Source organism: Canis lupus, chromosome 4, assembly GCF_048164855.1.
Source record: "Canis lupus baileyi chromosome 4, mCanLup2.hap1, whole genome shotgun sequence".
Taxonomy (NCBI): Eukaryota; Metazoa; Chordata; class Mammalia; order Carnivora; family Canidae; genus Canis; species Canis lupus.
In genome coordinates, this window is record NC_132841.1 from 34,321,311 (window position 1) to 34,338,194 (window position 16,884).

General features: G+C 36.4%; 1 protein-coding gene across 3 annotated transcripts in view; it reads right to left on the reverse strand.

The window, feature by feature from the left end:
* GRID1 (glutamate ionotropic receptor delta type subunit 1) overlaps window positions 1–16,884 on the reverse strand; it is a 638,858-nt gene that overhangs the window by 94,102 nt on the left and 527,872 nt on the right. For all 3 annotated transcript variants that reach the window (XM_072823838.1, XM_072823837.1, XM_072823839.1), the window contains 2 exons: window positions 14,625–14,949; window positions 13,371–13,509 (listed from right to left, as the gene is read on the reverse strand). In XM_072823838.1, coding sequence (XP_072679939.1) covers window positions 13,371–13,509; window positions 14,625–14,949 — 464 coding nt within the window. The remainder of the gene's footprint in view (window positions 1–13,370; window positions 13,510–14,624; window positions 14,950–16,884) is intronic.

A 16,884-nucleotide genomic window follows, 5' to 3' on the forward strand; every position in this document is an offset into this window, starting at 1 on the left:
AAACAGGATGGTGGGACCAGAGGCAATCAGAAGAGTACTAGCACCATCAAAGTCATTCAAATTTAAATATTTAAAACATTATCTGCCCAGATTAAAAACAAACAAACAGCTTTTAAGGTAAATTCACATCATATCCAACTGTTTATGATTCTCGTTCAATGTCTTTAAGCATATAGTAATTATAAAAATGGAAACTTCACATATAAATTAACAATAATCTAAATGTAAACAGCCTTTAAATAACTCTAAACAGCAACTGATCCACCTTGGGTTTGACCTTGGGTTTGATTTCTTAGATATAATACCAAAAACATGATCAAAAAAAGAAAAATTGGTAAGTTGGCTTCATTTGGCCTAATTGATAACTAGCCCTGCCCTTCATATTTTTCCTCATTTTATCCACAAGTTATCTTAAAACTGAGATAGGTCTTAGTAAAATCCATATATATTTTTCAAATATAAATAATAATTTACTAGTATACAAATAAACATAAATATTTATAATTACATATAAGTAATATTACAAATAAAGTATAAATAATTTTAAATATATATTTATTTATCTTGCATAACACTTTCACTTATTAATATATATTTAAAGTTCCTCTATGTCTTTTTACATCTTGATAGCTCATTTATTTTTAGTACTGAATAATATTCCATTGAGTGGATGTACCTGAGTTTATCCATTCATCTCTTGCTTCCATATTTTGGTAATCACAAGTAAAGCTGTCATAAAAATTCGTGTGCAAGTTTTAGTGTAGATATGTGATTTCAATTCATTTGGGTAAATACCATGGAGTGTGACTGCTGGATCATATGATAAGCATAGGTTTAGTTTTGTAAGAAACTGTCAAAATTTCTTCTGAAGTGGCCATTTTCCATTCCCAATGAATGGAAATGAAATGAAAGAGAGTAGTTTTTGCTCCACATCCTCACCAGTATTTGGTGCTGTCAGTGGTTTTGCGCTATGGCCATTCTAATGTAGTGGTACCTCGTTATCTTATTTTTCGGTTCCCTAATGATATATGATATTAGGCATCTGTCCACAGGGCTGTTTGCCATATGCAAATCTTCTGGGTGAGATGCCTGTTCAGCTCTTTTGCCTGTTTTTTAAATGAGTTATTTGTTCTCTTATTGTTCAATTTTAAGAGTTCTTTATCCATTTTAGATACTAATGCTGTATTTGATATATATTTTGCCAAGATTCTTTCCCAATCTCTGACTTGTCTTCTCATTATCTTACCAGTATCTTTGTCACAGAAGTTTTAAATTTTAATGAAGCCCAATCTATCAATTTTTCTTTTATTGATTGTACTTTTGGTGTTGTAGCTAAGAAGTCATCACCACATCCAAGGTGAACTAGATTTCCAGTTTATCATAAGATTGCAAATAATCATAAAAATTTTGTAATAAAAAGTTACAGCAAGTTTATGTGAATAAAGATCAATTTTTAAACCAAGAAGACTAGAGGTAAAATTATCTTGGGATAAATTTGATTGCTGTTATGTTCAATCATTTTATTTTTCCTTCTGAAACTATATGAATGTGTGGACACAAGAAAAAGCTCTTATTATGGATGGTCTATCTTTCCCCAGCTTAGCCAAGAATTTATCTGTAGGAAGTTTTTGGTCATTTTAGTTTACAAATGTGAGGTTTCCAAATTCAATGGAAAGATGAACAGACATCTAAAATATCATAATAAGGCCATTTATAGCAACCTCCCCATTTTACAGATAGAGAAACTAAGAATGAGAAAGGAGGTATGATTAATGTCAGCCAGCCAGCTGGTGACTTTACCAAAACAGTTTTCTACTTCCTAGACTGTCATCTTCTTACCCACATCTTCCAGTCATGCTGCTTTTCCTCAATCCAGGATTCCAAATCCCAGAGCTATTACTTTGACTGCCAAGGTCCTTGTCAACAACAATTGTTTCTAGACTTATATATGGTCCTTTCTATGTGCCAGGTAATGTTCTAAACTCTAACATATGTTTGTTAATCTCCCTCAATAGTCCTATGATATAGATGCTACTCTTACTCTTATACATAGATGAGAAAAGAAAGGTGTATAGAGATTAGGTAAATCACCCAAGATCACATAGTTAGTAAGTGGGAGAGAAGATGTGAACCCTGGCAATTAAGCTTAACTGGCTATGCTCATTACAACTGCACTTTGTTATATCTCCTAGTCATACCACTGTGCTTCTGCCTGCCAACACAAGCCTGTAGGATAATTGGGATCCCTCTGAATGTGATCCCTCTGAATTCTACTAATCTAGAACTTTTAACCAAAGCATTTCCTAAATATAGGGCATTGATGCTTGTAGTGCCAAACTACCTGTCAATGCTACCTTTTCCAAATGACTCTGCTTTCTTCATGATAATAGGTAAAGATCTACTTGTAATTGTAATGGAGATAAAAGTAATTATATTTTGAGATAAGTTTAGTGAACTAAAATGAAGATAGGTCCTCTTCCTTGAATGGACTTTATACCCATTCCAAACAAGAAAGCTAAAAATTGCTTAAGGTAATTATTAAGTATATTTCTGTTCTAATATATATATATATATATATATATATATATATATATATATATATATAATCAGTCTCTCTTGAATACCAGCTTTCCTTAAGCTTGTAAAGGAATTTATAGGTTTTAAAGACTAGGACATTTACATGGACACTGAATATGAACATTTATAAGGAGTTTAACAATCATTACTGAATGGTTTTATATTAGTTTGAAAATGCATAGGCCAGAGACCATTTGGATTTATAAGAAAGACTCATCAGTAAAAAGAGGACAGATATCCATCATTAAGCCTTCCAGATAACTCCGAAATGACCATGTAATTTTGTAAACTACAGGCGATCATATATCATGAACCTAGGGAAGGATGCCACCCATTTATCAGATATTTGGGAGAAGCAAATTAGTGGGACACAGCAATGCAAGACTCAAATTCATCTTGCATTGAAAGTCATCATCTCAGTGGATTTCCTTTTATACCTACATAGACAAAGCAATTCAAAGTAGCAATAATGGAAGGCCCTTGAATTCCTCTGGCCTCTGCAGATACAATATTCAGAAATCCCAATTCACTGGCATTTGTCTCTGACAGAGAGAAGAGCATTGCCAGAAAGAAGGTTAAGAAATACAGTGACTTTTCATACTGTTGCAGGGGCTGCATCAATCAGGATTCTAGAAACAGAAACTTTATCAAGGCAAAAACTCTAAAAAGGAAGCTTTCCACCAAGGCACAGGGCTTGTAATGGGGATTTACATCACAGTCTCCAGCTAAATTCACAAGATCAGGTTAAGATCTGAGAGGATGATTCTACCGGTAGCCAGGTGAAATATTAGGAGATTCAGGGAGTCTCTGGACTCCCTGTTTATGGAAAGAGTTCTCTAGAATCACGAAAGAGCATACTAAACATAAAAACAACAACATGTAGGTATAAGGAAGGGATTTAGCATGAAAGAAATAATGTGTAAATATATTATAGTGCATCAAAGACCCTAAAAACATACTGTTTGAAAAGTATATACTAAGGGAAATTAAGTTTTAAAAATATTTGTTTTTCTATAGGTATAATCCACTATAATTAAAGACTCTTTAAAACAAAAAATAAATATTAATTTCATAAAGAGTGGCTGAGACATAAAAGAGGTATTAACAGTGGTAGAGAGGAAAAATGAAGGAGAAATACAAATAACAAGGAGAATTTATATACTCATTAATGTTGAAAAACATATGAACACTGGAAAAAATATAATCAGAAATTTGAAAGACAAGATAAAGAACTCTCTGAATAAAAAGAAAAAGATAAATGAGTGGAAATTATCAGAGAGTACAACAGACATAAAGGACTCATAGTATCAACATACAAAAATTCAATGTTCCTGGAAACAAGACAAAGACAAATGCAAAAGATGTAATAGATAAGGGAAGATTTAATAAATGACAAAATTAATGAGCTAAAGCTATCAGGTTGTTTTTTGCATGTAATAAAGAATTCAGAATTCAAATCATAATTAATGACATGTAGGCCAACTCATTAAATATTGATAGAAGTTTTTATATTCAAGGATATTAAGGTTAATGGCAAAGAAGAAAGCATAAGAAAGGAGAAGTAAATGAGGAAGAAAATAAAAAGGAGGGGAGAAGAAAGAAAAGGGATCATAAGGAGAGAAGGGGAGAAGGAAGATGATGATGAGCAGGGATATAAGGAAAAAAGTGGGAAATAATGGGAAGAAGACATGGAGAGGAAGGAAGAAGGGGGAACAGTGGGGAAGAATAGAGGGAGAAGGAAGGAGGGGGAGGAGGAGAAAGTGAAAAGGAAAGTGACACAGAGAAGGAAGAGGTAGAGAAGAAGGAAGAGGAGGGAAGAGAAGAAGGAGAAGGAGGGATTAAAATAGAGGGAGGAAGAGGAAAAGCAACAAGAGTAGGAAGGAGAGAGGAGGACGGAAGTTAAGTGAAAGGGAAGGAGGAAGGAGAAGACAAGGGAGAAAAAGGAGACAGAAAAAAGAGAGTAGAGGAAAGAGTGAGAAGAAAAGATAGGAAAGGAAAGAGGAGCAGAGGAAAAGGAGGTGAATGGGGTATTCTCATGCTTCTCTGAGGCATTACATACAGGAAGAACAACGGAGCAAATCCTATAGAATTCAGACAATAGAGGAAATTCTATACAATATGAAGAGGAAAAGATGTAACTAGAATATTATACCAGATTAGTTTTTTTAATTCATGCATAAATGCAACAGAAAAAGATTCTCCGATATATTATCTCACAACATATACCATTCTTGCTAGACCTATTGCTCAAATAACTACTCTAGCTGAACAAAAATTTATCAAAATAAAGAAATGAACTATGGCAAATCACAGAGTAGAGAAACATTCAACAATCACTGAAACCCCTGGAACATAGATTTCAGTCCAAATAATGACTATAAATGTAGATGTGATAAAACAAAAGAATGAAATGCTATATATATATTAGAGAAACCATCAAATATTAGGAGGAGGAGAAGGAGAAGGAAAGAAATAACAATAGTAAACTGGGCCCCAAATCTCAGATTATATTACTAAAACATGATTGAGTAGGAGGGAAGGACAAAAAGGTATTCCAGGACCATCGAGGGAAAGATATAAATATATGGTTTCAAGCTTGATTCTGAAAGAGAAACAACAGTGCATGTATATTGAAGCCTAAAGGAAACCACTGGTGGTTAAGAGAGGATCCTTAACTTCCAGTTGTGGTGGTGGTGGTTCCTAGGGAACCATATTAATAATAATGGTAATAGAATGCTAAACATCATGAAAATAATTTAGAATGCATAAGTAGACATGAGAGAAAATTAAATATATTTATATTATACAACCTGTCAGTGGTCCACCAATAAGTTGAAATAAACAAATTCCTAGAAACATACAATATACATTTAAAGAATGGACACCAATCCTCCTCAAATTCTTACTCCAAAAATGCAAGAGGAGGGAATGCTTCCTAACTCATTCTAAGAGGTCAGAACCTTAAAAACACATTACAGGAAAAGAAAACTGCAAACCTGATGGGATGAGCACTGGGTGTTATGCTATATGTTGGCAAATTGAACTCCAATAAAAAAAAAAAGAAGAAGAAAAGAAAACTACAAACCAATATTCCTGAGTAATGTGGATTCAACAATCTTCAACAAAATACTAGGAAACTGGGCAGCCCTGGTGGCCTAGCAGTTTAGCGCCGCCTTCAGCCCAAGGCCTGACCCTGGAGTCCCGGGATTGAGTCCCACGTCTGGATCCCTGCATGGAGTCTGCTTCTCCCTCTGCCTGTGTCTCTGCCTCTCTCTCTCTCTCTCTCTCTCTCTCTCTCTCTCTGTCTCTCATGAATAAATAAATAAAATCTTTTTAAAAAATACTAGGAAACTGAATTCAACAGCATATGTTTTTAAATATGGACCAACCAATATTTATTCTGAAATGTAAGGATGGTTCAACATACCAAGATCCATCAGTATAAAATTCTATGTTACCCAAATGAAGGCGGAAAAAAACCACATTATCATCTCAAGGCAGGAAAAGCATTTGACAAAATGAAATACCCTTTCATGATAAAAACTTAACAGGCTAGGAAGAAAAGGAAGCTACCTTGATGTAATAAAGGCCATATAAAAGAAACTCAAAGCTAACATTATACTCAAGGCTTTTCCTCTAAGGTCAGGAACAAGACAAGAATGCCTATTTTCACCACTTCCATTCAACATAGTACTGGAAGTCATAGTCAGACAATTAGGCAAGAAAAAGAAATAAAAGATTTTCAAGTTGGAAGGAAAGAAGTGGAAGTATCTCTGCTGTCAGACAACATGACCTGATATGTAGAAAACCTTAAAATTGGACACACACAAAAACCACAAATACTAGAATAAATAAATCAGCAAAGTTGTAGGCTAAAAAAAAATAATAAACCAAGATCAGTTGCATTTCTGTACATTAATAGTGAATCCTCTGAAAGGGAAATACAAAAACAATCCCAGTTATAATAATGTCAAAAAGAATAAATACCTAAGAATAAACTTAATCAAAAAGGCAAAAGACATATATACTGAAAACTAAATAATGTTTCTGAAATAAGTTAAAGACACAAATAAATGATAAGACACCTATCTATGCTCATGGATTGAAATACTTCATATTGTTAAAATGTCAATACTACTTAAAGCAATTTACAAATTCAGTGTGATCTCTATCAAAATTCCAATGATGGTTCAGGCAGAAATAGAAAAATCCATTGTAAAATTTCCCCCTCAAGGATCCCCAATTAGTCAAGACAATTTTGATAAAGAATAAAGTTGATGATCTCAAATGTCCTGAATTCAAAATGTACTACAAAGCTATAGTAATCAAAATAGTGTGTACTGACATGAAGAGAGATGCACAGACAGGCCAATGGAATAGAATAAAAAGCCCAGATCTCATTTATATTCAAATCATTTCAAACAAAGGTTTGAAACAAATCCACTCAATGAGGAAAGGACAGTCTTTTTTAATAAATGGTGCTGGGAAAACACAGTATCCTCATGCAAAAGAATGAAATAGGACCCTAACCTTACACCATGTATAAAAATTAACAAAATGGATCAAAATCTTAAATATAAGACCTAAGACTATAAAACTCCTAGAATAAAACATTCAGGAAGGATTTCATGACATTGGATCTGGCAATAATTTCTTAGATATGACAATAAAAGGAAAGCTGACAATAACAAAAAATAGATAATATGGGCTTCATCAAAATTAAAAACTTCTCTGCATCCAAAGACACTACCAACAGAATTAAAAGGCTACCCATAAAATGGGAGAAGATATTTACAATATCTAATGAGAGATTAATACCTGAGATATACATAAAAAACTACAGCCCAGTAATAAAAACAATCTAATTAAAAATGGGCAATAAACTTAAACAGACATTTCTCCAAAGAAGATATGCAAATGGCCATTAACACATGAAAAGATGCTCAGTATCACTAATTATCAGGGAAATGCCAATCATAACCAAAATGAGATACCACTTTACACCCATTAGGATAGCTATTATGAAAACAAAACAAAAAATAAGTATGGGTAAGGTTGTAAAGAAACTGGAATTCTTGTTAGTTGCTGGTGGGACTGTGAAATGGTGGAATTGCTGTAGAATATGATAAAGTAGTTCCTAATAAAAAAAGTTAAACATAGAATTACCATATGATACAACAATTCCACTTCTGAGTATATACCCAAGAGTACGTAAAGCCAGGACTTGAACATATACCTATACACCTGTGTTTAAAACAGCATTATTAAATAGCCAAAGGATGGAAGCAACAGATGCATCTCTCAACAGATGAATGTATAAACAAAATGTGATATATATGCTGCATATTTATACACACGCTACAACATCAATGAAGCTTTAAGACATGCTAAGTGAAATAAGTTAGTCACGAAAGGACAAAAACTGTATTGTTTCACTTATCCAAGGTACCTAGAGTAGTCAAATTTATAGAGAGATAACAGGACTATGGTTTCCAGAGTCTGGGAAAGTAGGGAATGGGGAGTACTGTATAGACTTTCAGTTTTACAATATGAAGCATTCTAGAGATGGATGGTGATGATGTTTATAGAACAATGTGAATATACTTGATGACATTAAACTGTACACTTAAGGGACACCTGGGTGGCTCAGAGGTTGAGCATCTACCTTCTGCCAAGGGCGTGATACTGAAGTCCCGGGATCCAGTTCCACATCGGGCTCCCTGCATGGAGCCTGCTTTTCCCTCTGCCTGTGTCTCTGCCTCTCTCTCTGTGTCACTCATGAATAAATAAATAAAATCTTAAAAAAATAAAAATAAATAAACTGTACACTTAAAAATAATTAAAATGATAAAATTTATGTTATGTATATTTCATCACGATTTAAAAATTAAAATTAAAGTTGTTTTGAAACAAATTATGAAATTTATTCAATAAGTAAAAAAAAAAACCAAAAAAAAAGAATTTAAAAATTAAATATAGAAGAGCATCCATTGAATAAATTGGGAAAAATTTTGTTACTTCCCAAAAAAGTAAGGGATCCGACAGCTTCATAAAGGAATTCCTGGGGCAGAGGTGGAGTAGAACAGAGAGAAACATTTTTTCAATTTTTTCATACTATTAAAATAAAGTTGGCTTTGATCCAAATTACATTGTTGTAAATTAAGATGGGAATTGACATGCCTTGGGCAACCACTTAAAAATATAACTCAAAACTCTATATAGTAAAAGAAAAACAGGGGAATCAAAATGGTATAAGGAATATATCTATTTAACACAAAAGAAAGAAGTAATGGAGGAAATGAGGAACAACAGAGGTGTAAGACAGAAAAAGAACTAATAATAACATGGCAGAAGTAATTTCTTCCTTATCACTAATTACATTAGATGTAAATGGATTAAACTATCCAATTAAAGCAGAGATTGGTAGAACAGATGAAAAAACATGATTGAACTATATGTTATATGGACGTGACTCACTTTAGATCCCAAGACAAATAGATCGAAAATAAAAGAATAAAAAAATTTTGTTCAAACAATAACCAAAAGAGAACTGGAATGGGATACTAATACCAGACAAAGTAAACATTAAGGGAAAAGTTTTTGTAAGAGACAAAGAAGAGCAGTATATAAAAGGGTCATTTGATAAGAATATAAAAAATTACAATTAGAAACATATGTACATCTAACAATAGAGTCCCAAAACATACGGATCAAAATTGATAAAACTGAAGGGAAAAATAGGCAGTTCTGAAAAAAATGGCTAGAGACTTTAATATCCCACATTCAATAATTGATCCACAACAACAATAGAAGATCAGCAACTAAATGAAAAACATGAACAACACTATAAGCCAACTAAACCTGAAGATGAAATAGACAATATGAATTGCCCTTTACTTTGAAAATTGTATTTATTAACTTAAAAGCTCCAAGAACATGGATCTTCTAGAAGGTTTCCCTGGAGAATTATACATTTAAAGATGAATTAACACCAACTTTATATAATCTCTCACAGAAAACAGAAGATAAGAAGGCTTCCTAAATCATTTTATGAAGCCAGTGCTACCCTGAAACCAAAACTAGACAAAAATAGCACAATAAATAAAAGTGAAAACTGATAATTCTCATAAATTTTTTTATTTATTTAAGATTTTATTTATTCATGAGAGACACACAGAGAGAGAGAGAGAGAGAGAGAGAGAGAGGAACAGACACAGGCAGAAGAAGCAGGCTCCATGCAGGGAACCTGACATGGGACTTGATCCCAGGTCTCCAGGATCACACCCCGGACTGAAGACAGTGCTAAACCGCTGAGTCACCTGGGTTGCCCAATTCTCATAAATTTAGATGTAAAAATCCTCAACCAGAATATCAGCAGAAAGAATCCGAAATATATGCAAAGAATCATAGATCATGACCAGGGGAGATTCGTTCAAGGTACACAACATTTGAAAAACAATCACTGTAATCTATCATATTAGTAAGCCAAAGAAGAAAAATCATATGGTCCTGTCAAGCAAGGAAAAAAAAAAAAGCATTTGAGAAATCTAATACCCATTCATGATAGTCTCAGCAAGTTATGATCTATTGGTTTAATGCAATTTTAACTATAATTAATGCAATTCCTATCAAAATCTTGGAAAATTTTTTATAAACATATGTTTATAAAATTTGAGTAGAAAGATGCAGGCCCCAGAATAGTTAAAACAAGCTGAACAAAGAAGAATAAAATGAGAGGGGTCACTCTGCCCAATATTAAGGTTTACTCTGTAGCTATAGTAACCAAGACAGTGTGGTATCGGCAAAGGCACAGGCACATAGATCAATGGAACTGAATGGAAAACTCAGAAGTAGACCCACATGCACCCAGCTGATTTCTGACAAATTGCAAAAGCAATTCAATGAAGGAAGAACAGCCTTTTTAATAAATGATGCTAAAGTAATTGGATGTTCATAGACAAAACCATATATGTGTGTTTGTGTGTGTGTGTAACAGAATTATGTATCTAAAACTCACTTAACCTCATGCCTTATACAAAAATTAACTCAAAATTGACTGTAGACTGAAACGTAAAATGTAAAATTACAACACTTTGAGGAAAAACAGAAAAAACAGGGGATTATCTTCATGGTCTAAGGTTAGGCAAGAGTTAGACTTGACACCAAAGGTATGATCCACAAAAGAATAAATTTATAAATTGGACTTCACAGGAATTAACATTTTTTTTCTCTGTGAAAGAACTTGTTAAGATGTTGAAAAGAGAAAGTACAGAGTGGGGAAAATATTTACAAATAAGATGTCTGACAAAGAACTAGTATCTAAAATATATAAAGAACTTTCAAAACACAAGAGTAATAGTCAAACAACCGATTTGGAAAATGGGCAAGGGGCTCCTGGGTGGCTCAGTTGGGTAAGCACCCCACTCTGGATTTTGGGTTAGGTCATGATCTCAGGGTCGTGAGATTCGAGTTCCAAGTCAGGCTCTGTACTGCGATGGAACCTGCTTGGGATTCTCTCTCCCTCTGCTCTTCCCCCTGCTCATGCATGTGTGCTCTCTTTCTCTCTCTCTAAAAAAGAGAGAGAGAGAGAGAGAGAGAGAGAGAGAGAGAGAAAGGAAGAAAAAGAAAATGGGCAAAATACTCAAATGGATATTTCACCAAAGAGGTTACTATATAGTTAGCAATAAGCACATTAAAAGGTGTTCAACACAATTGCTCATTAGGGAAATGCAAATTAAAACCAGAATGAGATATCAGTCCATGCCTATCAGAATGGTAAAATAAAAAAATAGTGAAAATCCTAAATGCTGGCAAAGATGCAAAGAAACCGGATCATTACCATACCACTAGTAGTAATATAAAGTTCCAGTCACTCTAGAATATGGGTTGATAGTTTCTTATAAAACATAATTTCTTATAAAACCTGCTATTACCACATGACCCAGCAATTGCACTCTTGGATATGTATCACAAACAAATGAAAACTTGTGTTCACACCAAAACCTACGCACAAATACGTACAGTGGCTTTCTTCATAATTGCATAAGGGCGAAAACAAGCTGACATCCTCCAGTGTGTGAACTCACGAACAAGCTGTGGTGCATGTAATACTACTAAGCAACAAAAAGGCAATGAATTATTAATACACACACCAACCTGGATGAACCTCCAGAGAATGGCACTAAATGAAAAAGGCAATCCAAAAGCTATGATTCCATTCATATAACATATATAAAATGACAACATTTTAAAGATTTTTATTTACTTATTTATTTGAGAGAGAGAGAGAGAACATGAGTGAGCAGGGGGGAGGAGCAGAGGAAGAGAGACAAGCAGACTTGGTACTGAGCATGAGCCCGAGGTGGGGCCCAACTCCAGAACTCCAGAACCCTGACATTGTGACCTGAGCTGAAATCAAAAGTTGGACGCTTCACTGACTGAGCCGCCCAGGTGCCCTGAAATGATAACATCTTAGAAATGGAGAACACATGAGTGGTCACCAGGGGTTGAGAGCAGGACTAGAGGGGAAGAAGTGTGTGTGAGATGGGTGTGGCCATAAGAGGAAAATACAAGGGATCCTCGTAGGAATAAAATTCTTTATCATCTTTACTGTGGTGATGAATACACACATCTACACACTTGACGAGACTGTGTAGCACCAGATGCACGCACATGCACGTGCGCAGGGAAATGAGTACAAGAGGGGAAATCTGAATAGAATCAGCCAGTTCTCTTAATATCAATACTCTGGCTGTGATAAGATGACTACAGTTTTGCAAAATGTGACCATGGGGGGAAACCAGTTAAAGGGTATTATGAGATCTCTCTGCATTATTTCTTACAACTGCATGTGAATCTATAATTATCTCAATAAAAATGCCAACTGAAAAATAAGACTGGATGCTATCATACTAAATTTTGAATCCTGGCCAGAGTCTGAACTCTTTTAAATAGGCCGCTGGGAGCCATAGAAGCTAGTTAAGTACGGATGACCAGGTAGGGCTGTGGATCAAAAGAATCCATATAATGATAGTGAGTATGATGAATTAAGGGAGAAATTACACACGATAATCAGGAATCCAGTGAGAGGGGATATTGCGGCCAATATGGTACCGGAGGAAACGCAGACTAGTGCCCACGGTCACTTCAGCAACAGCATTGCAAACACCCCTTCACTTGGCCCAAGTTCATCTGCAATTTACACAGTATGTGGAATTCTGATCCTAAAACAAAGGTGCTCCCATGTTATTCCACTATGTTGAACTAATTCTTTTACACCATATTTTTAAAACTTTGGTAAAACAAAGAAATGTTTTTATTCCCTGATTTCAATAATTTCACAAGTATAAGTGAAATAAGTTTTCTAATCACCGTGATAGTGGCATGTCTTTAAAAATAAGTTTAAGGTGTTTGAAGATTTGGGAAAATATCTTAGACTTGTGGTCTTAATTAATTTTAATTTAATGTTTAGAAAATTTTGATTAAATAAGTTTGTAATCAACGTTTAAATGCCTGAGGAAATTTAATTTGTTAATTTTTAATGTTTTGATTTCTTAGTCTTATAAGCAGCATTTAAATGTTCAGAGAAGTATTATTTAATTCATTTATGCATTTATATAATTGTGTATGAAGTAAAATACAAGAGGAGCAAAGCTCTCCAATGCATTGAGTACGATGATCAAACTGCAGATCTGGGATCTGAGTCTGTTTACCTCTATAACATGAGGCTATATTGTCTTTACAGCTTTTCGGAGCTGCATGATCCCAGATCTGGAGGGAGGAATGGATCTTACCTTATGGGGTTGTCCATCCTGGACACTGTAAGGAATGCAGCAAGATTCGCTGTGTAGGAGGAGCACACAATGAGGGTGAAGAGCCACCAGCTACCCATCACGATGCGCATGGCCATGGAGTTCACGGAGGATTCGCCACCTGCAGGAGGCCAGCAAAGTGGTTGGCCCTGGACTTCGTGCTCACTCCCATCCCCACAGAAATGCTCCAGCTCCACCCTGCAGCCGGGCTCAAGGAACCACCAAGAGGTTGGGCTAGGGAGCAGGGAACTGAGTTGCTGGCTGGTTATGGGGGACTGTGACAATTCTGGGAAGGAATCCAAAGATTATCCATCTTGGAAAGGGATGAAGGACCACCAAATACAAAGATCCAGGACTTCACTGGGTTGCCTACTTCCAGGGCTGCAACCTGATGTAAGAGCCTTTCCCCATTTCGAATTCAGAGAGAGTAGTCTCAGGAATTCTGTAAATATAGAATTACCTCCTACCTGGAGGGTTCCCTGGCTTTCTTATAAACCTCAGAAATGAGATCTCACTTTTATTAATATTCAGCCCTCACTAGATGACTTTTTTCCTAGGATTTTCAGAAGTCATTGCCTGTGACTTGTAGTCTGAAGCTGCCCCGTTGAGGCCAATTATTTCTCCTCGGTCCCTTCGGTGGTAGCAGAAGAAAGCGTTTCACCGACTAATCTTATATAACCTGGTGAACAGGCGGTACATGTTTTGCCATGGTGCAAACAAAGCCAACACTCACATTAGGAACTTTGCAATTCATAGTTTAGGTCAAAACTGCACGAACCAGGAACTTACCAAGTGCTCTCCAGACTTCACAGAGGAAGGAGACTTTGTATCTCAAGAATGGATGGAGTATTGCTTAGATGATTGAAAAGCAATTGTGATTTTTTTTTTTCCTATTAAGACTGCAAATTTAAGCAAGATTCAGTTTCATCTGACAACCCCGGATGCATAACAATCAACCTAATGTGGGAGGGGAGAAGAGTGCAAAGCAGAACTCCAAAGTTAATTTTATCTAAAGCGGAGAACCGGGCTTTGAAGTTGAGTTCCTTGTCACTTCATTTAATTTCTATCTGTATTACTCAGAGAAATTGGGGGCAGCCTGATATTGGTCCTGTCCTAGAGATGAAATAAAACTGCATTTAAAATGACTTTGCCAAAACCTATCTAAGAACTCGGCCAGTGGGCAAGTTCTCTCAGGCCCCTGGGGCTCCGGCGACATCAGGAAACCAGGACTCGTACCTTGCTGTACGAAGGCCCCGTAGACTATCCAGATGGCACTGTGCAAGGTGGCCGAAGCGGAGGGTCGGGGCTGGGCAGCACTCTGAGCCCTCACGGCCTGGATCCGGTTCAACACAAATATCAGCACGCCCACCACGGGGATGGCTGCTGCAATGCAGGCCCACACGGCAAAATCAAACGGAGCAAAAAGAGAGAAGATGCTGATTTTCTCCTCGGGCTTCTTGATCAGGATGCCCACCGAATAGTCCATGTAGCGCTTGCTGAAGTCCACAACGCTCTCCCTCTCCGGGGTGATTGTGATGGCCGAGATGGCCAGGTCTGCTCTCTGAAAGGCAAAACCAACTCATCAGGCATCGGTCCCCACTTCCTGCAGGGTCCCACCCCGGGGCAAGGCCTGCCCTCTACCCTTTGGGCTGTTTTGTCAAGAGGAAACAGATTCAAGAGGTGACAACCTGTGACCTCGAATATTGTAAAAAAAAAAAAAAAAAAAAAAAAAAAAAAACCCCACTAAGTTGTCTGTTTGAATTATAGTTTTTCTTCACTTTCTTGTTGTTCTCGGAAACTTCCACTATCTTCTTTCTTTTGCCGGTTCTTCCTTCTACCCCAGCCCTGCTTCCCACCAAGAAGGCCCTTCCTTCTATCTTCTTCTAGACTTATCTGCATCCTTGCTATACTTTCATCAAGCCTCTCCAAGCTTCCATTAGCCCACATGGATGTCTCCCTCTCTTCAGATGCTTCAGAATTACGTGGTAAGTTGTACGACTACTAGAAATCTCATTAATGTCCCAGTCTCTGGTTGTTTTATATGCAGACTTTATGCCAGAGAGTAATATCCTCCAAGACGAAAGGGGTTATGTACTGTCATTGATCAGCCCTTAATTCATGGCCTCGCAGACATATGGGTTGATTTTTCATATACTAAAGCCATGTTGGGAGGGAACTTTCTGGGCACGCTGGACTTTAAAAAGCACCTTGCAATATTTTTGCTTTCTAAGATGGACTTAATTTTAAAAATAGACAAAGACTCCAATAAGATGGAACTAGACTGAAAGATGAGAGTGCCAAGACTGGTGGAGGTTAGGATAAGTAGGCCCCAGGGGATGATGGTGGGTAATAATGGGCCTGCAGTCCCCACTCCAACCACAAGAGCATCAAAATATACACTGATCATCCTAATCTTGGCTCTTGGACCTTTAAGTAGGAGGCATCATCAGAACTGCTTAGTTTAGAGTAATCAGCTCTGACAACTGATCCAATGTGCATATTTAAATTGGGAAAAAAGGGGATCCCTGGGTGGCGCAGCGGTTTGGCGCCTGCCTTTGGCCCAGGGCGCGATCCTGGAGACCCGGGATCGAATCCCACGTCGGGCTCCCGGTGCATGGAGCCTGCTTCTCCCTCTGCCTATGTCTCTGCCTCTCTCTCTCTCTCTCTCTCTCTCTCTCTCTGTGTGACTATCATAAATAAATAAAGAAAAAAATATTAAAAAAAAATAATAAAAATAAATAAATAAATAAATAAATAAATAAATAAATAGGGAAAAGAGGGGTGCCTGGGTGGCTCAGTCGATCAAGCAGCCAACTCTTGGTTTCAGCTCAGGTCATGATCCTGCCATTGTGGGATCAAGCCCCGTGTCAGGTTCTGTGTTCAGTATGGAGTCTGCTTTAGGTTTTCTCTTTCTCTCTCTCTCCTCCTCTTTCTCTTCTCTCTCTCTAATAAATAAAATCTTTTAAAAAAATAAATTACATTGGGAAAACATACATAAAAAGACTTTATCGGGAAAAGATTTTTATCAGGTTTAATATGTGGACTAGACTGACAAATAAACTGATATTCTAATCTATGAAATCCAGGGATGCCTGGGTGGCTCAGTGGTCGAGCCTCTGCCTTTGGCTCAGGGCGGGATCCAGGGGTCCTGGGATCAAGTCCCACATGGGGCTCCCTGCAGGGAGCCTGCTTCTCCCTCTGCCTGTGTCTCTGTCTCTCTGTGTGTCTCTTATGAATAAATAAATAAAATATTTTAAAAATTAACTATAAAATCCAAAAAAATTAAATAAATAAACTGTGAAATCAACAACATATCTAAAGTAAAAAGAAAAAATATTGGAGGTAACGAGGGTGAAGCTCTCCTCTTAGACTTATCACATTTGTATCTCTGGTTCTTGCCTCTCTTTTTAAAAACTCAAGATCCAGAGATTTCCTTTTAAGAATTTGGAGCATTCAAAGCGTATGTAAGGACTAAGAAGAGATCTTGTGGAGCAGG